This window comes from Oxyura jamaicensis, chromosome 4 (genome assembly GCF_011077185.1).
Source record: "Oxyura jamaicensis isolate SHBP4307 breed ruddy duck chromosome 4, BPBGC_Ojam_1.0, whole genome shotgun sequence".
NCBI classification, from domain to species: Eukaryota; Metazoa; Chordata; class Aves; order Anseriformes; family Anatidae; genus Oxyura; species Oxyura jamaicensis.
The window spans coordinates 64,589,518-64,614,243 of record NC_048896.1 but is presented as its reverse complement, the minus strand read 5'-3'; the positions used below and the strand labels follow the sequence as shown (position 1 = coordinate 64,614,243).

The following is a 24,726-nucleotide window of genomic DNA, read 5'->3' as shown; positions in this document are numbered from 1 at the left end:
CAGGGTCGTAACGTGCTGATCCTAAACCCCGGAGTGCACGGGTGGGGAAAGCAGGGCTGCGGTGCTCCCACTGCAGTGCGAGTGGTGCGGGCAGCACAGCACTAAGAGCCGGGACCTGCTCCTTCACCAGAGACCGAGCGGCAGCCGCCAAGAGCCAGCGACAGCTCCGGTGCCTGCTCCAGAAGGTCATTAACTCTCCTGATTGAAGCAAGTGCTTCAGTAGAATTGGGAGACTATTTTAAGGGGGAAAAAAAGCCCACCATTTCCTCCCTGGCATCTCCGCAGCACATGGTACGTGAGCCCCTGACTGCAACTGGCTGAGAACAGCTTAGATGCTTGTAAAATGGTAGGTTTTACTTGCGTCCTGGTGTGAGCCAGCGGGAAGAAATGTATTGTAAGCATTTCTTCTTACTGTCACATTATAAAGTACCGAAGATTTATTTTTCCCTGTTCCCTCCACCTCACCTCTTCAAAAATGAGGCAATCAGCCAGAAAATTGTAAGCCAAAAACTTCAGTGTATCAGAAAGGCTGACACAGAGGCTCTGTATGCTTTATTTTTCAGCTGTGGCTAGTACCTCCTTTTCCCAGATAGTGCTGGTTATATAAATGACATTATATAAATACAGAAAGAAAATTAAGAAACACACCTGGAATAACAATCAAACCCAGGAAGCAAAAGGAAAAAGATCTTCTGTTGATCTGAGGCTAGTTAAACACAACATAAATGTTTTACAGCCTAGGCTGTGAATGAAATCTAACGCTGGACTCCTTCCAGACTAATCTGTGAATTCTCATAGCAAAGGGCATTGCTTTGGGAGCCCGCTGTTACACGTGTCGTGCTAAGCTTCCTCCCCGAGTAGCCTTCCATTCCTGGCAACATACCTGGGGACACAAGAGCTCTGATACCATATGGAAAGTCACTGTTTTCTCCATTCCACCAATTTCTCCCCTTAAAACTTTGGATGCTCATGAGACCGATCCCGAGAACAGCTCAAGAAAGGTTACAGCAAATGAGCTTTGCTTTGCTGCAAACAGTCTCCTTGCCCAACAGTGCCTTATGCCTCACCTGAGCTCAGCAGGTCTCACAGATCCATCTCCTCTTTACCCTTTTCACCAAATCACTAATGGGAGTTGCAACTAGCACTGACTGATTGTGGCAGTGTTCCTTATGAGGCGCTTTCTCAAAATGTTTCTTTAGGCAATCTTCCCTTGGTCAAAATGGAGATATTTGTAATGCACGACTTCTACACTTCTGTAAAAGTTTATGTAGCACAGCTTCTGTCTCACAGGGAACTCGTTTTTTATGTTGGACTTGAGACTAAAGACAAAGAAGTAATAATGCCCTAAGCCAAGGGGATCAGGAAAAGCTGGGAGGCTCACTCTCGGGCTTGCCGTAGTTACTGATTCTGTATTAGAAAGGGCAGATTTTATCAAAATGAACTGAGCAACCACCTAGCTTTCAGTTTACCTGTAAGTCATCTGCTAAACATACTTTTGGCTCGCAGAAGCTAGACAGAGTTGCAGTTATCGCTGATGCACAACAGGACAGCTGTCCTTCGTAGGCCTGGGGAGGAACTCTGGCACCTCAATACTTGGCAGCAAAGTGGCATGTGGTAAATTTAATACCAGTGGCAGTCCCCAGTTCTTCCACAACATCCTTTCTCCCCATAAATATTAACCCTTTTCTTCAGATGTGCAGCATTACTTAGCACACTTGAGGCAAGGAAAATTAAAAAATCCTGCAAGCCTCCCACATGCTCCCTGGGCCCCAATACAGATAAACACTGCCACGGTTTTTCTGGCTGCTCACTCACTTTTTTGCACCCTCCTAGAGCACTTGTGCTATTTTGTGTGCATTTTTAGGATACGAAAGCTCCAGCTAAACAGGGAAGAGAAAAAAAGGATTTGTCCTCACCGAAGACCAAGTGGGGAACAGGGGCTGGGGGCTGTCTATGCTCATTCCAGCAAAACGACCAATGCATTGCTTACTGTAGTAGATACAGGACACAGACATGCAAGTTTTTAATTGTTCCACATCCTTAAAGTGCCAAGTACTGTCCCTAGGCTGGAGGAGCCATTCGTCAGAGGAACAGAGACCAGCAAGTTTGCCCTAAAGCATCAACCTGCTGCTTAAATCACAGCCTCACATCTGTTTGTCCATGACCCGCATTGCAGTAGTGTTCACTTCGTGTCAACAGGCTTCTGAAACACGTGCCCGGGCTGTACAAGTCCTCACCACTGCCTCTGTGCTTCTGGTCACCGTTCAGGAGCTCAAAGCATTTGCTTTTTCTTGGAGACACTGCAGCTACTCAGAGCAGGAGCTCTTTGTGGGTAGTTGCACAGGCAGTAAGGGAGTGTAATGGGTTTTATTCAGCAGCGCTAGCAGTAACAGAGAGTGCTTTTGTTAGCCCAACTTTTGTGCTAAGTCTGCTTAAGAGGATGTCCCTCCAGCAGGGAAAGTTAATTTAGCTGCTTCCATCACCATTCAGCCCTCGGCCCCTGTTGTGAGGCTGCCAACACCAAACCCCCTGTGACGGCCACTCGCACGAACTTGTTCTGTACAAGGGGATTGCAGAGGTCTGCCTCAGCTTGCCAGGGCACATGTGGCAACCCAAAGGCCCTAATAACAACCACACTCAGGAAAGTCTTTCATCCACGGCATCGGTATTACATAGCATGCCTTCACCCTTTGAGCTTGCATAGGATCCGGGTCATTTCCCATCATGTTCACAGAGAAGAGCATTTACACAGTCCCGCTGAACAGAGCTGGAATCAATGGACTTGCACAAATGCTGCTAAAAATTTGCTGCTAAAACCAGTCCTTGGTTACTACAGCAACTGCATGGAAGAGGTCCCTTAGCAGTATGTGAGAAGTAAGCAAGCACACTGTCCTGGTTTCAGCTAGGACAGTTATTTTTCCTCCTAGTAGCTGGTAGGGTGCTATGTTTTGGATTAGGATGAGAAGAGTGCTGATAACTTGCCGATGTTTTAATTGCTGCAGAGCAGTGCTTACACTAAGCCAAGGACTTTTCAGCTTCTCGCTCTGTCCTGCCAGCGGGCAGGCTGGGGGTGCAGCAGGAGCTGGGAGGGGACAGACTCAGGACAGCTGACCCAAACTGGCCAAAGGGGTATTCCACACCATCTGATGGCATGCTGAACAATATAAAGGGGTGGCTAGCCGGGGTGGGGGCCGGTTGGGCATCGGTCAGCGGGTGGTGAGCAATTGCATTGTGCATCACTTGTTTCATACACATTATTAGTAGTAGTACTATTACATTATTTCTTTTTCCTGTCTTAATAAACTGTCTTTATCTCAACTCACAGGCTTCACTTTCCCATTTCTCTCCCCCATCCCAGAGAGGGAGGGGGGAGGGTGAGCGAATGGCTGTGCGGTGCTGAGCTGCCGGCCGGGTTAAACCACAACACACACGTCAAATTTCTTTGAATAGGGATGTTTAACTATGGCCTGCGTGAGGTAACACAACACAAATTAAACTTCTGCACACCTTGAACATTGGTTTAACAGCACGTGCTACATTGGAAGCTGACTGCACCAGCTCCAAGTTAGAAGCTGACCAAGCGTCCTGCAATCTGATCGGGCATGCTTCAAAACACAGCTTGCAGGACTTTACACCAAGCTAGCCGCATGCTCCCTCACAGAGACAGGGCGCAGTGCAGTGAATGTCAGGGAGACACAGATGCGCTGGCCACCAAGAACCAAAATTAAGCTGCTGGCTACTCGATGACTTATTAGAGTGCCTGTTTTTTCCAGTCTAGCAGCAGCTGCTGGCTGAGTGTAATTATACCCAGTTCACCCAACACATGGTAGCATACTCGAGAGCTTTAGCTCTGTACGCACACATGGGCAGTGGTGCTAACATTCTCCACTGACACCATGAGGGTTTGTGCTTTGTTCTATTGTAAAAATATTTAACAGAAGACTCACTTCCCAGTTTGGATTGAATAAAGAAGGTTGGAAACAGGGAAATTCTCCCCAAAAAGGCTGTGGGAGAGGAGCTGGGGCTGCAGTGCCTGCCATGCAGGCTCTCATGTGGGATCAGCTGTTCATTATTCTGCGCAGGAAGGATGAAGGCTGCACCTGAGACATCCACGGAAACCAAGGGAGAAGGAAGAGCTGCAAGCCCTGTGAAATGAGGTATGCAGGGAGTCGAAGGGATGGCTGCAGGAACAGGCTGTGGTTTGTAGACGTCACCACTGCAGGGACAGACATGAAGGCAGCAGCTACATGCCAAGCTGCTGAAGTCAGACTGAACACTCACTCCTTGCACTGCACTAAGTCCTACAAACCATCTCCAAGGGCAAAGTGAATTTCTGTCAGCACCAGTCAGGGGCAAACCACTGAGCAAGAACTGTCTGAACCTGGCACAGAACCCGTGACTCTGTGCAGCCTTTAGTGGCACTCCTATAGTTCATCTGGGACTTAATGCTGGACAAGACACCTTTTTTCTTCCTGTGAAAATATTTAATGCTCCCACAGGGCCAAACCCAAGGCCTCCAAAGTGTTTCAAAGGGACAGAACAAAACCAAGAATTATTGAAAACTCAGGCCCACATTTTTGGTCTGAAAGAAGCAGAAGAGGGGATTAAAGCTGGAATCTGATCACCTCCCAGCTGAGCACCTCAGTGAATGAGTTTGTGGATATTCATCTCAGGCCCTGGACAGAAATTCAATCCTGTGAATTTGAGAAACCCTTCCCAAACAACAGAGTGATGGCATCAGAAACACCACGGTTTCAAAATACTTTGCCTTATCTCCCTGAACTCTTTAGTACAAAATTCCCATGGGTATCTACTGACAAAACGCATTATACCTTTAATAGCCCTGATTTAAACCGCTGTGGTGAAAAAAGCGTATCTACAAATAAATCCCTGAAACCTGCAGCAACAGCCAACCAACAAGCTTCAAGGCACAGCATTAGAAATGGCAGAACTTTCTACTGTACGCGCAGGCTAAGACCTATCCCTCCATAACCACCTCTGTATTCCACAGACTTCACTGCCCAAGTTGCAGAAGCCCACTTATATTCACGCGCTTGTGAAGCCATTCCCAGAAAACTCATTAAAAAAGGCCCCAAGCAGTTTTGGGGCTTTCACTTCCCTTTCAGCATCAACCAGCCACCATGGCCATTGGCTGTGTGAAAGGGACCAGTCCTTAGATTGCTTCACCTGCTGCTGTGCCAGGCTTTACCTGGTTTCCTCAGGTAGAAAACAAGCCAAGGAGAACAGGAGATTCTGCTACTCACATCAGACAGGATGCAGCCCTCCTCGTCTATTCTGAAACTCATTTAGTTAGAGGGTAAACAAGTTGATTTAAAACTTGAGACCTTATGTTCAGTGAATGAAGACCAAGAATGATGAGAAAGGAAAAAAATGCACTTGCCCTAAATAGAAAGACGTGTCTCATAGAGGCTTCTCTTCCTTCAACTAAGTGTTTCAAGAAACGGGAAAAATCACAACATCAGGAACGTGGAGCTAACCCAAAATATGTTCCAAGTTTGCACGACGCATGCAAAGCTGAAAGGAACGGTACCTTTCTGCAGTGAGCGAAGTCAAAAGCCATGCAGGGAAAGGAAATAAGGCCGAGTTCACACTCTGGCTGACAGAACAACAAGAGAGCGAGAGCAACTGGGCTGCGGCTGCATGGAGCTCGGCACTATGCTCTGCTGCGGCCTGCAGCGCTCACGGCACCAAGTATGCAAGTGGGGACAGAGCCACTTACAACGAGACCCCTTCATACATCCAAAAAATGGGGTCGCTATTTGCTCTTTACTTGGTATTTTAGACAAAACTCAGCAGGCCGCCTTTGATCAGGAACGCCCTGGAGCATGTTACTGTTAGAGAAGTTGTTGGCAGCTGACTGTATTTGCGGTACACCAGGGCATTTGGCTTTGTTAAAGTCTTCATCCAGCATCCAACACGGTGTCCTTCCATTCCACGCTATCCATGGGAACACGTTCAAGTGTATTTTAGAGTTTTGTTGTGTGTTTTATTTGTTTGTTTGAGTTTTCTTTTGTTGAGGGGGACGGAGGAGAAAGGCAGGGATTTATCTTTCTTTTTAACAGTTGTGAATTCATCACCCTCCCAAATCAGTATTCAGTACTAGAAAGCCTTTCTGGCAAACCCCTTCATAATCAGGGAGCATTACTGGTCATCTCAGGAAAATCCCATATAATTTAGTTCTACACATGGAGTTTCTGGTGGAATTGCCAAGAAGCGTGCTTACTCTGTCAAAACCCCGGATTTCTTGTGACATCTGTATGACTGCTTGATTAATTTTCCCTTCACAGTTGGCAAGAGGTCTTGGAGCAAGACCCAAGCAGCGAGGCGCACAGAGGGTGGGTGCTGCACATCCTCCTCCCCTGCACGCAAGCGAGGAGCCGCTCTTGCCGCCCAAGCAACCTGCAGAGCAGCTGCTGTGCCAGTGACGCTGCTGTTCTGTATTTGCACTCGAGCTGGTTCCTGTGGATATCCAAAGACGAGGACCAAGGCAAATCAAACTCTCATCCTCCTTACCAAAAATCCTCCGGGTAACGGGGACAGACAGGCATTTCTCTTGATGCAGTTCAAACATGCACGTACAATTAAGTTTTCCTACCTGCCCTGCAATATTATCCATTCCTTTTGAACTTGTAAAAAGGCACCATGTTCTATTTTTTATCATATCCAATGCTCATACTGAGGTTTCCCCTACTGACAGACTCCATTTCGATTTTGATAATTATCACACTAGTTTCTATGTAACGCATTCATTCCAAGCTTCGTTTTATATTAAAAAACATAACAAAATTTTGTCACTTGTATCCTATTAATGTCAATAAATGGAATTGGCTGACCGTGGTGGTTCTTTTTGCTCCACACAAATTGGATTAAATGAAGCCAGAAAGCAGTACTTTAAAATATTCTGTTTGTACATCAGAGACAGTCTTCCCCTTACAGACAGACGGTGGTTACCTGTCCTTAAGATTCCAGCAGACAGTTATTCAGTTTCCAAAGACACTCAAATCCCAAGTTTAAGGTTTATACCTTAGCATTCCTATCTACTGTTCCTTGCCAGGGTCTGACTAAGACCCTGCAAGCAAATGAACACTGTTAAGCATTACTTAAGCCAAAAAGTGAGGAGCATAATAAGACCTAAAGAATAAAAACCGCACGCCACAAAGTTCAGGATGGCTGAAAGAGCAGATCAACCCCAACTTTCAGGCACACACCAACAAGTTATTTCCTGAAGGCTGAAGTTCACAGTTCTTTGGGATCTCATTACACACCTCAAATTCAATTCCACAAAACCACATAGGCCACAACTGTACAGTGGAACTAAACAGGTGCCTAAACCAGTTGAGAGGGGGGGAACTTGCCTGTTCTGGTTCATTCACAGCCCCACATCAGCGCTGCGCCATCCAGACAGGTTACCTCACTTTGATCCCCAACCCTCATGTCCTCAGCACGTATCACCAGGCCGTGTGGCAGCAGAGCTGCCCCACAGCTATTGTACCAGCAAGTTCCGTCCTGCTGCTCACCCAACCACCCAAATTAACCCTGGGCAGAGGGGAAAGCAAGACAGACATTTTCATCAGCTGCCAATAAACAACAGCTGTACTGTGAAAGAGGGACTGCTAAATGCTGATTTTCTCAGCTGCCTGTATTTCGAGCTGGATAGGTGACCTTCAGATCCAGCTTAATACTGGCTTCCTAAAGCAGAATGGGCTGTCAGGAGTTTGGTGACTAGCAGAGGCAGCAGAGAACCTACAGCACAATACCCTGAACCACCTCCAAGAGGGAAAACACTACACAGAATCATCAGAAGTCAGATTTCTTCATGTTATAGGCTTGCTCACTTCTTCACTTTGTCTTCTGAAGTACCTAGATCAATTTGCTATCCCCACCTGCATCTCCACTAAATGGAATTGCCATCCTTGCCAGATCCCCTGAGATGCTGCAAGGATATCAGCGCACAAGACAGCTGCTGTTCTCACTGATAAAATATTACAAGGGTAAGATTGTGTTTGATGATAATAAGGAATCAATGAAAATTCACTGACCTTGGCTAGAAGAATAACAGGCATGTATTGCTTCTTTTTCCTCTGCTCTACTTCAGTAGCTCTGTGCCCCTGCAGGCAGCTGACACACGTTGGCAGAGACCTTTCCCCACTGACAGCTAATGACTCAAATGTAATAGTCTGATACCAAGGAGACATACACATATATTCACTACAGCATGCTGTAGCTGCTTATATTTCTAACAGCAAGTGAGCATGCTTCACAAAGTGGAAACCATTTAGTTATAGTGTCGACATAAGCAGGTATTATTTATTTTCTTTACTCCCATCAGACAGTGTCGAGTAATTGCCTAAAGTAACAAGGAAAAATAAACTAATATTCACATTTTAAAGAAAATGTACAGTATTGAAGAGACTTTCAGGGTGGGGTGTAGCTGCACTACCTAGCGTTCCCTAGGCTTCCAACCTTAGATGCTATCGCACTGGGGGAACCTGGTGTGCTGGCTCTAAGGAACAGGACGGAGCGTCGAGCAGAGTGGAGACACCACGGCTAGGCTCTGTGACAAGAGGGGGACTCGATTGTTCTTGTGCACACCGAGACCGATAAGCTGCACATTTGCTATCCTGAGCCAATGACCTGTCATATTTTTGACAAAATGTTGTACTCTAGTGAACTTTTGCTCATTGTAATATCATTATAATACCAAAACACACCTCCATCCCAAAAGCTACCCGCCTCCAAGGTGTGACCACCCCTCACTGAGCACATACTCTGTATTTCTCAGAGCCTACACCTTTAAACGAAAGCAATACGTTAATAGCCAGTCTGTGTATCTGTGTATTTCACGCATGCTAGCTTGCTTTTGCAGACAGCAAATTATCGCTGGCAATCCAAAGAACCTGCGTGTACCTGTTGCAGTAATAAATTGCACTTAAGTGCATTGCTCCTAGCTGTGATAATTCTCACTGAATGCAACTAGAGTGAGGGCGTGCTCCGTTGCTGGTGAATCCTTGACCTTGATAGTTCAGTACCCTGAATTCGACCAGACCTGTAGCGGTTAATTGGCTACACCCCTTAACACAACATACAGTCACTCCTGGATTAAAATCTGACAGGCAATCCTGTTTTCCTGAAATTCAGTTTCATTCACATCTCCTTCACTTCCCCACATAAAAATGTCACAGTGTAATTTTTGGTGTGGACTGGACAGAACCCAAGCCCCAAATTTAAAGTAGACTGTTTCTCAGGCATTCATTGAATTCACACCACAAACTGGAACCTGCATTTCCCAAATTCGCATTAGGTCTATGCAGATAAACTCAGTGGGCAAACCCTGCAGATAGACCCTGTCCACTCCCACCCACATTCTTCCATCTTCTATAAATGCACGCACGAAATAGAGCATTCCCCAGGACCAGGAACCATACCTCTTTGCTTGCTTCCAAGCACAACCAAAAAAAAAAAAAAAAAAAAACATTAAAAAAAAACAACACCCTTTGAACTGTCTTCCATCCTATTAATCCCCTTACTGTCTAAATGTGCGGCTGCACTCTATGCAGACTGTGCATTCCATTAGAGAAGAAACAGGTATTCGTCCTAAACACAGATGCCACAGTACGCTGCCAATATAATAATGGCAAAATGCTGCTCTCCGTCTCCTAATGACCTCCTCACACACTGGAAATTCATGCTGTCAGTTGACTTCTTGGCTTTAGTTCTCCACTGCAAGAACACCAGGGTTCCTACAAGGTCACATTGATTTTCTTGTCAAAGTGAATGCAGCAGATCCTTATACATAGTTAATGGGAAAAACACCCTTCTGTACCTGGCATCCAACTTGGGACATACTTCAGCAACACACATGTACCATTTGACCGTCCTCATTTGGGCTGGGGTTCATTCATCTTCCAAGCCTAGCAGAATATTTTAAATTATACTGCTGGTAGCACTTGTTTGTTCTTTAAACCTTTTCATCTGTACATGTCTTTATAAACTGCTTGAGATTAAAGTGGAAAACTCAAGCAAACTATTAGCTATTTAATCAACTGCTACCAAACTTTTCAAAGCAATCCAAAGACTGGAATAACCACCTCCGTTTCACAAAAGGAAAGCAGCAAGGTTAATAGCATCTTCTGAGGTCATCCCACTGGTCAATGGCAGAGAGATGAAAACAATTTGGGGTTCCTAGTGCTGTACGATGCTCCATGCCTTTTGACACCTCTCAGTAAGCGACAAAATCCTCAAATGCATCTAAACATATTGCCAAAGGCCAAGTGCTATGAAGAAGAGCTGTACTTCCTGAATTCCAGCTTCTGGCTCATAAACACTTATATTTTGATGCCTGCTTTTCAAAGTCTTCATTACCAAAATAACTATAGTGAAAGACAGATTTGATTCCCCAGAAATTATTACTTAGTGGATATTCACAAACTGTTGATACTAACGTGTAAAGCATAAACTTGCCATGGGTTATTTAATCAACCTATACAGCCTGGCATACTTTTAAGGGTCAACAGCTACCAAGGCTGCCATGTGAAATCGGTGCTCTGAAAGCTGCTTGTACAAGAACCTTCTCTGGGAACAATTACCTGAAGACTGAATGGTTTTCTTAACACATGCACCTTAATGCAGGCTGCAAAGCTTGATGAATTGTCACGGCCCGTGCCATGCAGGACGCTGGATTAGGCAGGTCTGACATCTCTGAAATCACCGCTAAATCTCCATAAAGGCATACCATCAAAAATTTAGTAGGCATCAATAGTATGCATACGATCATATATTTCAGTATCTGCACAGATGTAATTCTCAGAGCATTTTCTAACATCACGAGATGATTAACAGCTAGGACTACAGTACTCCTGCAGGTGCTAGCACAAGGTCTCTCAGCTTATTATCACAGTGGCTCAGACCTGCCCTAGGCTGAGAGGCAGGAGTTATTTACTCTGTTCTTATGGCACTCCAGAGACAGAGCCCTAAAGCATGCCTGTAAAAAAGCTAAATAAATAGCAAAGTAGATGAACATTAAGGAGCAGTAAATTACCACCACAGAAGCAGGCAGCAGACATGAGTCTATTCCGCGCTACAGATGGCAAAGTATTCAGGCTGCACTCTTAGGGGATTTCCTATCCAGGAAGGCACGAAGCTGTGGTACTCCAAGATTTTAAACAGCAGAAAAATAAGCAGTACCTTTAAAATACAGTGTATTCATCTGACTCAAGTAAGCACATCAGGCCGATTTTTACTACTTGAACTTCATTTGGACTATGCTCCCTTAAAAATGCTGCGATGAGAAAACCTGACCTGGAAAAGGAAGCTTTAGAAGCAACTGTGGTTGGAGAACCATGTTAATTGCCAAGGCCTGATTCTGTTCTGTGGTCACTGCCAACAAAATCTCAAGTTGTATTGAGTCTGTGACAGAGATGGAAAGGTTTCTTGAAATGTGAGACAAATCTGCTCATATGAACTTAGTTCTCTCCCTCACCTCCCATCCCATCTTCTCCTTTCACTTACCAATGGCTTGGTTTCATCTTCGTCTTTGAAATAGTACAGCTGGTCCCCCTTGAGAACAAACCAGCGTGTGTGCCAGGTCTTGACGAAGCCTCCTTGCTTCCGCAGCCACCCACACTTAAAGGTGCTGTGCCGCCTGTGGCTCGGAGGAGGACTCTCTGCAGGGCCAGCGTGTTCGTCCATACTGGGCCTGGGCAACTCTCCTGATGAGAAAGGAAGGGGAAAAGGGAAAAGAATCAGATCACGAGCCCAGCAGAAAGCTGTTCCTTTCAACGCAGCTGAGAAATGAACATGCCCCGACTACCAGAGAGTGCTAGCAAGGCATTTACCGTCTGACTGCTTACTCTCATACAAGCACCCATCAACTGTGTGAGTACTGCTCACCTATAAGAGACAGCAATAACAACAAAATGAGTTGTTTAAAAGCAGGCAAGAGGCAAAAATTGTTTCAGTTACAGCATATGATATCTCCACAGGCAGAGGAAGACATCAGCTATTTCTCACACTGGGTGCTGCTGGATTACAGGCACTGAGAAGCAATGAACTAATAGTATGTCTTCATACCAAGGAAGGCAGGATGCTTCCCGCTGCCAGACAACCCTTTTAATATTCCCTGACAGGCTTTATCACACCAAATAATAAGGCTTCTGTTTTTATTTTATTTTTTAACTATTGTCACTGGTATTGTGGACAGTAAATATAAAAAATGGCTGCATATCCCACGCTATAACCAGCCCCATGGCTGAAATTGGTGTGTCCAGCTCTGCCTCTTTACAGACATTTTGCCAGTCATACAAAATGTTAGTGCACCAACTCAAGGCATTGAGACGTGTCCAAACCAGCACTGAAGGGTGGAATCGAACTGACAAATTTTCAAGTGGCTTTTTGACTTGTTAAAACTATACTTGTTACCATATCTGGACAGTCACGGACATTCTAGATGGATATTTTACATACAGCCGTGTAGTCACATGCTAAATCTTGATGGTCAAAAGGCTTTTCCTGATACCTTACCAAGTTTAGAGCTTAAAAAATCAAGATTTTCTCGGTTGCACGTTGTGATATTCTCAGTTGAAATACAAGTCCAACTGAGACCCAAGTGTGCCAAATTGCATATATTTAAACAGAATAAAATGCAACCAAAACCACAAAAGCGCCAGCGTGCAAAATGAACGGTGAAATTTCAGTGTCTGAGAGCCTGAAAGACAACCTCTTTCTTCTCCTGGACAACCACCAGCAGCCATCCTTGCCCAGCCAGGAACCTGGGCAGCTGCTAGTGCCTGGGCAGGTTGGCTGCCTAAGGACATTTGTTGTTTCTACGCATCTGGGTGAGAAAAGAACAAAATAACCCAGACTCTGCAAGCAGGAGATGTCTCTGACTAGGAATATCTAGACACAAGCTTTCTGTTGTGACTTTGGCAAAAGATATTGGTGACTTTGTGCCCAGCACCCCTGCTCTGTTCCCTGGTAGAAACAAGGCTGTTAATGAACACACTAACAGGTAGCAGTGGTGCAGAGGGTTGTGCTCAGCTTTTAAGGAACATGAGGAATGGGGATACACATTCACTTGGTAGAGTAGATGATCCCTTTGACAATTAGCACCAATTTTTGTCTGGATATTGCTACATCGATGTAAAATGAATAGCAATTGTAAGAAAGCAAGAGGAAATAACTGGAGAATGACAGCTTCCAGCCAGGGATGTTTTTCAGCATGTTTTTCCTTTGGTTCCTTTCTTCCTACCCTTCACACTTATCCTCCTTTGGAACAGCTGCCCCAGGTGCTGTCTCTGCCGTGGTTCCACTGCTGCTTGTTGTAACGGAGCTCAGCCTTTTACTCCATCCCTGCTTTGGGCTGGATCCTGGAAGCTGCCCTCTGTGGTCACAGCCCTGAACGTGCCTGCTCTGCGCCACAGTTCTTGCTGCAAAGTGCAGTATCAGAACTTCAGTCGCTTGGTGGCCATCACAGAAGCAGAAAAGAAAATGGGTCTCCTGCCTCTCTGGGGTTCACCTGCAGTTATTTGCAATAAGCAACGACTGGATCATAAGGAACGACCTCAAGCACACGTGGCAGGTTTTCAAGACATGCTCACAGCCTACCTCTGCTCATCACCTGTGTGCAGTGGAGGTGTCAGGAAGCAGGACAGACCTACCTGACCTACACGAGGCCACCCTCTCTGACAGAAAATGCACCTAACAAGTCCTCAGCGTTCCTCCATCCCAGCAGAAATCTCTCTGACACTGCTAGCTTTTGGGGTGGCAAAGCAGATGGGGAGAAGCAGCTCTCCAGCTCACGTCCTCAGGAAGCCAACTGGCAACCATTTTAAGGAAAGCATTGCAGCCAGCAGGTAGGGTGTTACAACTTAGAAAAGGACAAAATGATTTCCACGGGCCACTCCCTGCTCCTTGCTATCCACCTGCAGAAAATCCCAATCCACCTCTGCTGCCCAGGCCGGCCTGGAGGGAGGAGAGAAGGAAGAGTTTAAGCACAGTGACTTCTCTTGGCGCGCTGTGAAGGAAGCCAGGTCCCCACTGAGCCTGGACCACAAACAGGCATCCAACCGCCAGAGCAACAGCCTACGAAACCCCGGGCTGCAAGGCTCCTTGCTGCTCCACTCCGCCCAGACACGGCGCTGGTGCTGACACCAGTACGCAAGCCAAGGATTTGCATTTTAGCTAGACAGCCAAAGTGTTGATTGATCTGAGCCTCCTTGCTGATAAATCTATCAACCCTTTTTGGGAACACTAAAACACACGAGGTGCAAGAGCAGTAAGTCCTCGCAGGCAGTGGTAAGATTTCCTTTACATTAATGCCATATTCTATCCTAAGACACTTTCTGTACACAACCGCCGTATTACTTCTTTTATCAGTGAACTGATTCTCTTCAGCAGTTAATTTCAGCCACCTGTCCTGTTTTTGGTGCACGTTATTATATTTAGACACAAGACTACATTTTTTGTTGTTGTTGTTTTCCACCACTCCTTTGCTTCCAGAGTCTGCCTACAACAAACCAGGCTGAATCAGAAATTCCAGCAGCTGGCTCACTTTCACCAGTTGTTTTTACAGCTGCTTCAACACCAAGATCATAAAAACAAACTGCAGAAATATCAGGGTGCTGGCAGTGCTGCAGGGAACAGCGAGGTGCAAACAGCCTCCAAATAACACATGACCACGTGTGGAATTAAATCAACACACTGCGAGTCCTCTCACTCCATGAGACCAGGCAGAAAGTTTTCATTACGTTTTCAAGCACTAAAGAAGGGTATTCCTCAAACCCATCTTCTGAATGGGAAGCACAACTCATGCCTTCTGCCAGAGCTAACTCCGCTGACGTGGCCGGCCTCCAGCATAGGGAACGAGCAGAGCGGGACAAATCCTGCACAGTCCGTTCACTCTGGGCTGGCTGTGGGCAGGACCTCCTGCCGTCCTATGGACACGGGGAAACAACTGGGCAGCTCCTCCAAATCCCAGCCCTTTGCCAGGAAATCATCAGAGAAAGTCATTACAGCACGACAAATCCAGTCGCAATGCAACCCCCGGACTGCACCAAGATGTTTGGCACGGAACCCCGATCTTGCTGTGTGATTTTATTTCCCCTCAAGTTTCTCATGGCCCAGCTGGCACACTCCCAGCACGCAAAGCTGCATCAGTTTTCGCTTCCAGCGAGCCTTCTCCACCCCTCACACGCCGCAGCAGCTCCCTTGAAGCCCACGCTCTGCCTGGTCCCAACCAGATCGAGGCACCAAGCTGCACAAGCACTACCCAAACCCGCCCTCCTGCAGTCTGACACAAGCCTGCTCCCCTTCCCCGTCTGTGCCTGCCTGCATGCCACATTCATAGCCATCTTTGAGACACAAGGGTGCTACATGAAATGACGTTTCAATACTTCCACGCGTACATGAAGGGATATGCCTCATTTTCCAAGCAATGCCCAACTCTGGCTCCCTCTCTGCTCATCTCCCACGAGCTATCTAGACTCAAAGTGCCCACGCTGATGGTTATCAGCTTCTTTCAGGTATGGAGCGCTGCCTCTGAGCAGAGCATTTTCTTTTGATTTTTCTCCATTTAACCTGGTTGAATAACAACTTCGATACCTTTTAGTGTCTGAAAACACCAGCAATGGTTATCTTACTCGTCATACATCTTAAGACACCCAAATCTCCACAGCAGCACAGGCACACGTGTGTCGGCAACTGCTGCTGTGCTGCTGGCACTAACGCTGCTCATCGCAGACACATCCAGCCCTTCCAAACTCCCCTTCCCAGTTTTGTCCTATCAGGGACAGGATGATGATATTTAGCTTGAAAGAATTCCACTTCCAAGGCCTAAATGATTACTTCTTGGGCAGGAAAAAAAATTGTGAAAGCTGTATCATCGGTCAGATTAGACAAGGGCTGACCCAGAGCCCAGCGAAGCCGAGGGAAGACTGCACCGCTTGGCAGTGCACTCAGGGAGCTGTTCCCAGACCAAGAGCCAAGACTTCTGCCAAGACTCTTGGTCCAAGGTAACACCTGAGTGCCTGAGCTGCATTCAGAGCCAGAACCACCCTACACATCTTCTTACACTGCCTCAACTTCTATTATCAGCGTGCAGTTTATTTACAGGAGTTCAAGCACAACTATGTATAGCACAAATAAAAGGGCGCCAGAGGATTTTTCAAGACTGCTTGAAGGTACTCAACTGCTACCAAAGTACAATGGAAACTGTGACTACTAAATTCCCTTTGGAATGACCCTGGAAAAAATCACCTTCAAAAATCTTTTACCTTAATGTATTCAGGATAGGCCTCTGCCCAAGGTGGTGTGTAGGAAACCCAAGCATGCCAGATGCTCAGTTTCCCTGGTAGAAAGCACAGCTGGGTAACCTGATGTCTTCCCGAGCATCCCCAGAACCTGTCAATTCCTGCTACATAAACCAAAGCTGTTTAAAGGCAAACAGCAATCTTCAGATAGATGCTTTTTTGTCCCTACATTACTGTTGTGGCAGCAGCAGGCATAGGAAAGGTGCACAGCTAAGAGCCGCCGTCCATTACAGACTCTTCTGACAGCTCCAAGTGATGCTTTAGTCTCACCACTTCCTAATCCAGCTGCCTACTTCTGAGGCAAGAAGGACCCCAGCTGTAGAAGGCCAGGAAACTGGCATACAATCCTTCCTCCTGGCTCGCTATTCTCAAGTGTAGGTGGTTGGAATATTGTGATTTAGCAGCCATTACCAAGAGTCACACCACAAAGAAGGGTTTTTTAAAGTTTCACGAGGAACTTAGAAGGCTAACAGCACCGCTGTTATGCTTCTGCATGTTACTTGCTATGCACACATCACATCCTCAGGTTTTTCCTCACACGGTGGTGAGACAAGGTTGCTGCTGCCAGTGTGATGGCAGTAAAGGCATGATGAAAGCAGAGCAGTCCCTCATCTTCCTGCTTTCTGCCTGCGCTTCCACTGCAGGTGTCTTGTTCTGTAAAAGTGGCAATGCTACAGAGAAACTGCACACAGCAGAAGGTCGGTTGTAACCATCTGGAGAAGCACACTGAACAAGAGACAAGATGGAGAAGAGCCTCTCCAACTGAAGGGTCGAGTGATGCAAGATGGACAAAGAAATGCAGAACGGCTGGCAAGCCTCAAGTGGCAATGCTGAGCAGTGAAAAGGTCAGGGAGCGAGTCAAAGGCTGCATCTGGAACAGCAAAAAGATACTCCAGCTCCCAGATGTCGCTCCCAACCAATGGGCTATGCTGCCCAGAGCAGCTGAAACTGGAAAACCCCAAATCCTGTTTGCAACTTCATACTTCACATGGAGAAAGCGATCACGAGGACAGCTTAAAAACAACTTAATTCACACATGTCACTGGTGAACACTTGAGCATTTACTGGACTATCTAACAAAAGAATTGATCAAAAGTTGGGTCCAAACATGATCTCAGCAAATCATTTCTCAAAGTATAAAAATAATTTCTGGCACTACTCCTCGTTCTAAAAGACTGATGACCAAAAGCATCACGTGAGGATGTCAGCAGCTCCCTGACAGTGACTAGGCTGAATGCTGTTTTAGGAAAACCACCCCAATGGGACTGTCCATGTTGTCCTCCTGTTCTCCAAGCAGCTCAGGCTTTAGGTGTTCCTTGCAGAATTGACCAAGAGAATTAAGATGTTATAAATTACATTCACTACGTATGCGGGCAGGTGGGAAAAAAAAAATTAGTTTGTCAACAGCAGCAAAAGCCTTCACCCAAAGATCCTGCAATGAACTGCTCCCTCCATGTTTTTAACCCATGTGCTCCCTAGGAAAAAATAAATAAATAAATAAAACAGAGGATGTGTCAACGTGGAGCCCAATTCAGGCAAGATGGGAATAAGAACCCATGAAGAAAGATGGGGGAGAGGAAAAAATTCTTCTAAAACGAAGAAGCACACATGTCCTGCAAAATGGTTTGTGGTTGCCAGAGCATAGGAGGAACATGTGCTGCCTGCACTGCACTTCAAGTCCATCTCTTGTTCAGAGCAAACACAGCCCCCGTGCAGTCCCAGCGCTGCAGCAGGCGCTGACTGACCACAGCAGAGGCTGGGGCTGTGCTCCTGTGGCTGCAGACCCAGTTGGACATCGCTCCCTACACACCCAGGTTCAGAGCAGCAGCAATCTTCTCCTGGGGGACTCTGTGGGAGCCACGCTGGGGGTAAAGAGGCAGGCGTGTGCTGTACACAGGTGATGAGTCAGGCAGTTTCTTGGCTTGGTCTCAGGACTACAAATTCAGGCAGGTCAGACCCAAAGTGTCAGGCTTGGCACGCTCAGGGGTGCATCTCCTTCCATTCCTGCTTGTCTCCGAAGCGGAACAAACATTTGTGTCCTCTCTGCAGGCCAACCCCAGCAGGACCTCAACTTCCAATAGACTCTTGAGCAGAAATCAGTCCAGTTCTAGAGCTTTTCAGAAATGTTTTATGTAAAAGGTAATTGCCTCTGTCACTTGAAAACATGAACCATGCTGACAAGTTTCCATGCTACAAAACTGGAGACAATATAGCCAACGTTTTTGGAACCAGATGTGTGTCTTTCCACTGAGAGAGCCAACACAAAATAAGCTCCGTTATTTTGCAGTTGCTATTTCCAACTTCTGCCCAGGAAAGCATTAATTCATACTTACAGAATTCACATTTCAGTTACTTTAAAACCAAGTTTGTATTAGAAATTAGAAAATTAGAATTGGAGTCTGAAATCCCTCCTATATTTTGCAGAAAGCAGTTTTGAGTCTGTCGTACTACCTCAGTAGAAGATGCTGCAATGCTGCTAACTAAGCACTACTACTTCATGGCCCTTTTCATTAAAGCTCCACGCTAATACTGTCTCCACCTTCCTCAGCCAGCCTCTGACCCCCACACCCCAGACTCTCAAAGTCATTCTCATGGAGGAACTGTCCCAATTCACATGGTCCTTGTCCTTTGTAAGGTCACCCTGTGCAGGGGTGGTAGCACCTCCTCTTCCAGCCGGTGCCTAAAGAACGACCGAAGCCGAAGATGCATCTCTGCCGTATCACACCCACAATCTTCAGGCTCTGTTCCCATATCCCATATCCTTTTAGAGAAGGTGCGTTCATCTTGTTGTGTTCACACATGTCTCTGGCGACTACACACACTGCCTATGAAGTGCACGATGCCGAGCCTAGCTGCACACTGCCATCCTCCCCACGCTCTTTTGCTCACGGAGCGAGGAAGAAGTAGAACAGAATCAAGAGCCTTTTCAGCAGTGACCTGGTTATCTTCAGCCACCTGAAATCTAGCAAAAACCCACGTAAACACCTTTCTCCAGCATTGTTCAACCAAAAGAGAAAGTAAAGAACATTATCTCCTCCATCAAGTACGCAATCGAGAGCCAGGAGAGATGCACACCGCTTAGCTACACTTAACTCTAAGGTAAACACTTCTTGTTCTGTTTCCAGTTTTTCAGGACTAGCTGTGAAAACACTGCCAACATACCTCCCAGATACACGCTTCCTTTTTGTAACAACCTACATTAACCAGCATTTGGGCTACACTTTTTGTTCTTCCCTAAATTTGTGAGCAGGCAGAGGAGCACGTTCAGATCATGTATAGCCTCCAGAAGGGATTCAGGTTCTTGGGGAGTTGCCAGAAGGCACCAGCTAGCACAGTAATGCATCACGATGCTCAGGGACAGAGTTGCATACAATTATGATTTTAATGCAATGGCATTCTCTGTAAATGAGCTCCTGCTTTGCTCAGCTGGCTAATACACTTGTTCCCTGCACTTGCAAATTGCATCCTTGATCATGACTGAATTAAGCTCATTGCAGTTTCCACTGACACTGGAAGCAGTAAATAACAGGAGGGGGAAAAGCAAACACACTCCCATAGATATTGCAGCTGGGTACAAGCTAACCACAGGCCCCAGTTCACAATTTGCCAAGAGCATGTGGCCTGAGAACAAGGATTGCTGCCCAGAGGTGCTCCTTTTGTTGTGCCAAGGGCTCCAGCACTGCTGCTGGCTGAGGCCCCTGCGTGCTCCCGGATTTTCAGCTGCCCTCAGCAATGCAGGTGCAGTCACTGTCTGCCCTTCCCCACCTCTTCAGTGGTCACAGTTGAAGAAAAATAGGACTAAATCATGTTCCTTTCATAGAATATATACTTTTTCTCACTGTCATCTACAGCAAGTGTCAAAATTGTACAAAAAAATATTCATTTTCAGAAGATCATATTTTCACACTTGTAACCTTTACATTATCTATCACCTGTCCCAACACAATCCTGCATTTCAAAAGCAACATGTTTTATCAGTGCAGGATTACAACTGAAGTTTAAATCAGTGCCTTGCAAATTCAAACAGCTCCCTTACTCGCCTAAGCACAGAGAGAGAAGATTTATTTTTGTAAAATATAGTGCTTTCTGGAAAGTATGAATTATGTGAGGTGACTGCTAAGTGCATGAGAAATGCAGTCATCAGCACCACAGGTTGTTCCATACACAAGCCCAGTGCAGCAGAGCTGGGAAAAGGTTCAGCTGTGACTTCTGCATTTTTAAACCCATTCATTACATACAACGTTTCCCATGGAATTCTACTTACAGCCAACCTCTAGAAGAGATCACAGAAAAGCCAGTGTAAGGTACTTAGATTAATCCATTCTTTTAAGAACTTCATACTTGACTTCTCTCTGCATGTGCAACCCTAACAGCGTGCACTTCTACTCTGCAGCCACTTGACCTTGATAAGCTAATGATTTGAGAGAGAACAGAGAAGGCATGCAGGCAGGCTCACTGATTGTGCACACGTGGACACCAAAAAAACAGGTCTGTAGCCATTTCAGGGGGTCCTAATTGCTCCAGACTAACCACGGTTTTTATTTAAGTACTGGGTGTCTGGAATGCATCTTCCTATACTTCATTAAGAAATTGCAGTAATGAAAAACCTTACCTTCTACAAGCAACATAGTTTCACTGATACCAGACTGTTAGCTACCACTTCTCTCCTCTGAATATTTAATTATCTTTGCATACAGCTGTTCTTCCAAGTTAGAAGGCAAAATTTCTCGATAGCAACCCTAGAGGAGGTGATTTTACTCATAAACGTTGACTTGTTTAGACCAGCTGGATTCATCACTTACCTAAATTTAAGAACCAAGTTTAATCAGAGCAGATGCAGGCTTCCCTAAGAGTTTTCAGCTTATCTTCTAGAAAAAATAAGTTAGTACTTGGGAGTTGGCAGAACAGATGCCCTCGTTATTCTGTCTTGTGACTTGAGTTTTCTTTTCTGCATTAGCTCTTGAAAGGTTTTGTTATTTCTCCACATTTCTGTTTTCATTATTCCTACAGGTCTTTTACAAGACCTAAAATCAACAGTGCTGCTTCAACATTGTAAGAGTAAACAGCAAGATTCTTTGCCCTTACGTTTCCCTAACAAAACCACCAAAAACCTAGAAAGTTTCCAAAGAATCAGAAATAGCTTTATGTGTAAAATGTTCCGATTTGACAGAACTAGAAGCAATCTAGCTGACAGATGTCAGACTTACTTTGTTGATGGCATTCAGCTTTCCTGGCAATGAGCTGGCAAAGGAATCTGGAGGAAACATACAAAACCACACCAATGCTTCCACGTGCCAGCTCACTTCTGAAATTCTACAATTTCTTTTAGAGAAGTTCGTCTCAAGATGTTGAAATTTGCCACGTGCTTCAGCCAAACAAAAAATGAAATTAATTTGTTTGCTGTTTGTGATGAGGCACTGTAACAGAGCCGTAATATCTACCAGCATCCTCCACCGAGGCCAGCCTACGAGCCCAAACACACAGTATTAAGAGAGCAAACCTCACCGAGCGCCTTTTGATAGGACACGCGAGAAGCCGGCAGGGCTGGCCAGCTGCAGCGGTCTTCAGATCACCATGCCAAACCGTGCAGAGAGCGCAGGGCAGCAGTGCTCTGTGGCTCCTCCGTGCCACAGAGATGGGGACCGTAACCTATCAACAGGTAAAAGCAGCTGAACCTCGGAAACCCTCTCCGCTGTACATAAACAGAGGAACAGCTCCAGATCGGTGCTTTCACTCACAACACACATGCAGTTACATTTCTTGGGGAAAGAAAACCCCGTTTCCGGTGTTCCAGCTCAGCTCAATTGGACGCAGATGACGCAGCCCTTTTCCAGACACATGGAGGACAATGCAGCCGGAATCTCAGCTAGGCCCTGAAAGATCCTGTACATAAAGCACTAAGCTTGCTACAACGCAAAGGGGGGCGAGGAGGCAACTACTGCGATTTCATTCCATAGTGTGATTTAGGATGATATTATGAGACAGAAACCTTAAAGGAAAGTAATAAAAGCCTTTCATGTACCGTCAAATGAAGTCAGATGTTCGTGTGTCATGTATCTGGACAACTTCTGCTTTCAATGGAAGCCTGATCCCCACTTCAAAGGGAGGAAATTAGATGAAAGGGGAAAGAATGTACACCTCTAAGTACCGGCGGCCCCAGGAAGCCCAAGACCAAAGGACCAAATCCATCCGTTTCCCAGCACCCCCAAGACAGACCAAATCCTACGAGCTATTTAACTGAGACAAACTGAAAGTACGAGCACTCGCAGCCCTCGCTCTCTGCCACCAGCGTATCAATCCTGCTCATTGCATTATTGGAGTAGTCACCGCACAGAAATACGACCTCTGGGCATACACTGCTCATGTAACTGCTGGCTACTGCTGTGAAAATAACCCGTACCCTCCCCCGGGTGTGGGTGGCTTTGTTCTCTAATTGCTGTTGGGGACCACAGACACCGACTGAAACAGGGCATGTGCTCAGCTTCCTGAAGGCTTCGTTTGTCCTTGAGCAGTAACGTACCATTGACTGAGGCCAAAACACTAAAAGCACACACTTAAAACTCAGCTTCCCAGGCTTTTCCATTCTGAAAATACTCGTACACATCAGGAGTTCTCCTTCAAAGCTCCATCCTTCGGTACAGTTGGATAGGAACTAGACTGATCCGTACGCTCTGCATTAAGTTGCTCTGACATGGGAACTTCTGAGGTAGGATGCAAATTTTTCAGGTCATCTTTTTCCCTAATATTTGCTGATTACTACAACATTTTCTCTCTCTAATTACTAGTCTTCTAATGTCCATTGCTAATCAAACACATTTACACTTCAGTAGGACTACTCGCCAAAATATGACAAGTAAGACTAGGACAAATGAATTACCAATCAAGCCATACAGAGCTCTTTTCACGTGGATGATAATTCTGGATAGGTACTTAAAGACGCTGATCGTTTCCAAAACTCCCCAATTCTCATCCTGCTGGAACCCAACCTGCACGATGGGAACATTTCCTCCTGTCCATGCCGATCCGATTGCAAGACAGCAAGGTGCTGAATGAAGTCAGCTGGATCCTCCACCACAACTGGGAGGAAGGAGAAGGCTGCTCTCAAACGACTTCTCACACAAAGGGCTTCCAGGGAATGCTCTGCAGCAGCGTGAGTTTTACTACAGGTGAAATTATCACACATGGGCAACAAGTTATTGCTTTTCCTCTGCCTTCCTGGGATAAGCTGTTTTTAAACGTACACAGGAACTTTACAGCATTGGTTGGCCTTGGTAAAGCAGGCACAAACTGCAAGCTACAAATGCATTAAAAGGCAATACTCAGCCCTGCTTTCTTTTCAAGGGATAAAAGGAGCAACAAAAAGATCTGATCAGGGATAATAATGTCAGATATACCAGAAACTGTCCCTCAAAATCCTGTATCTATGGAGTAACAGCCTCACGTTGTGCAGATCTGGATGCATTCAGCAAATAACATCATTGCCTAATTGGTGCAGTACAATACTTTTGTTGGTGCAGGAAACACAGCTCAAAGCCTCTGACTTTTTTTTTTTCTTTCAGACATATTCAAGAAATTCATTTTCATAAGGAATTTTGTATGAGTCCCTCAAGGTCAATCATTTCATTTTCTGAGGTATGCCCCTCTACCAGACTCATAGCTCAGATGACGAAATATAAAATGGGCATTGGTAGCTAACCTAGCTCTCAACAGCACAGGCTGCTTTCTTTGTTGGCAAGATGGGGAAATACTGGGATCCATTCCTGGAGAGATGTTGAAAAACTCGAGACATGCCAGCCCTTTTGCTCTTGAATTTCCCCCACACACACCCCTGTACTATCAAGGTTCTGATGGATCTTGCTCATCTTTCATCAGTGTGGGGCAGATGAGATTCTTCTCACGGCTTGGGCATCCTAAATCTTGTACAGAGCATTTTTTACAGCTATTAACTAATGGCTGGCTGTAGAACACAGTTGGCTTTAAAGATAAAACCAGAGTATGTAGAGCTAAACCACCAAGAAAACTTCTGCTTTTCCTTCATCTTCGTCAGTACCCTCAGGTCACTGTAGATAGCACCGAAGTTCTCCCTAAGGCTGACCCCACCTGACAGTTCCGCTGGGGCAAATGGGACAAGACCAAATAAGCAGTGTGGGGTTTGGTTTGGTAACATGTTTTGCTGCATCTCTGCTGTTTCACACTAAGCAAAGCACTGAAAAATTTCACTTGGAACAACCCCAAGCTATAAAGTTTCTCATTTTGAAGCAATTAGTACCAGTGAGAGAGGCCTGGGTTCATTTTCCCCATCTGAAAAGCCGCAGGTGGATGAGTAGCATGCATGTTGAAACCCCAAAGTAAAGGGTTTTAACACACACACACACACACACACACACACACACACACACAC

The 24,726-nt window shown here is 45.8% G+C and overlaps 1 protein-coding gene across 2 annotated transcripts in view; it reads right to left on the bottom strand.

The window, feature by feature from the left end:
* The window catches only part of ARHGAP24 (Rho GTPase activating protein 24), a 175,780-nt gene that overhangs the window by 135,620 nt on the left and 15,434 nt on the right, over positions 1–24,726 (bottom strand). For both annotated transcript variants that reach the window (XM_035323638.1, XM_035323637.1), the window contains exon 2: positions 11,530–11,729. In XM_035323638.1, coding sequence (XP_035179529.1) covers positions 11,530–11,729 — 200 coding nt within the window. The remainder of the gene's footprint in view (positions 1–11,529; positions 11,730–24,726) is intronic.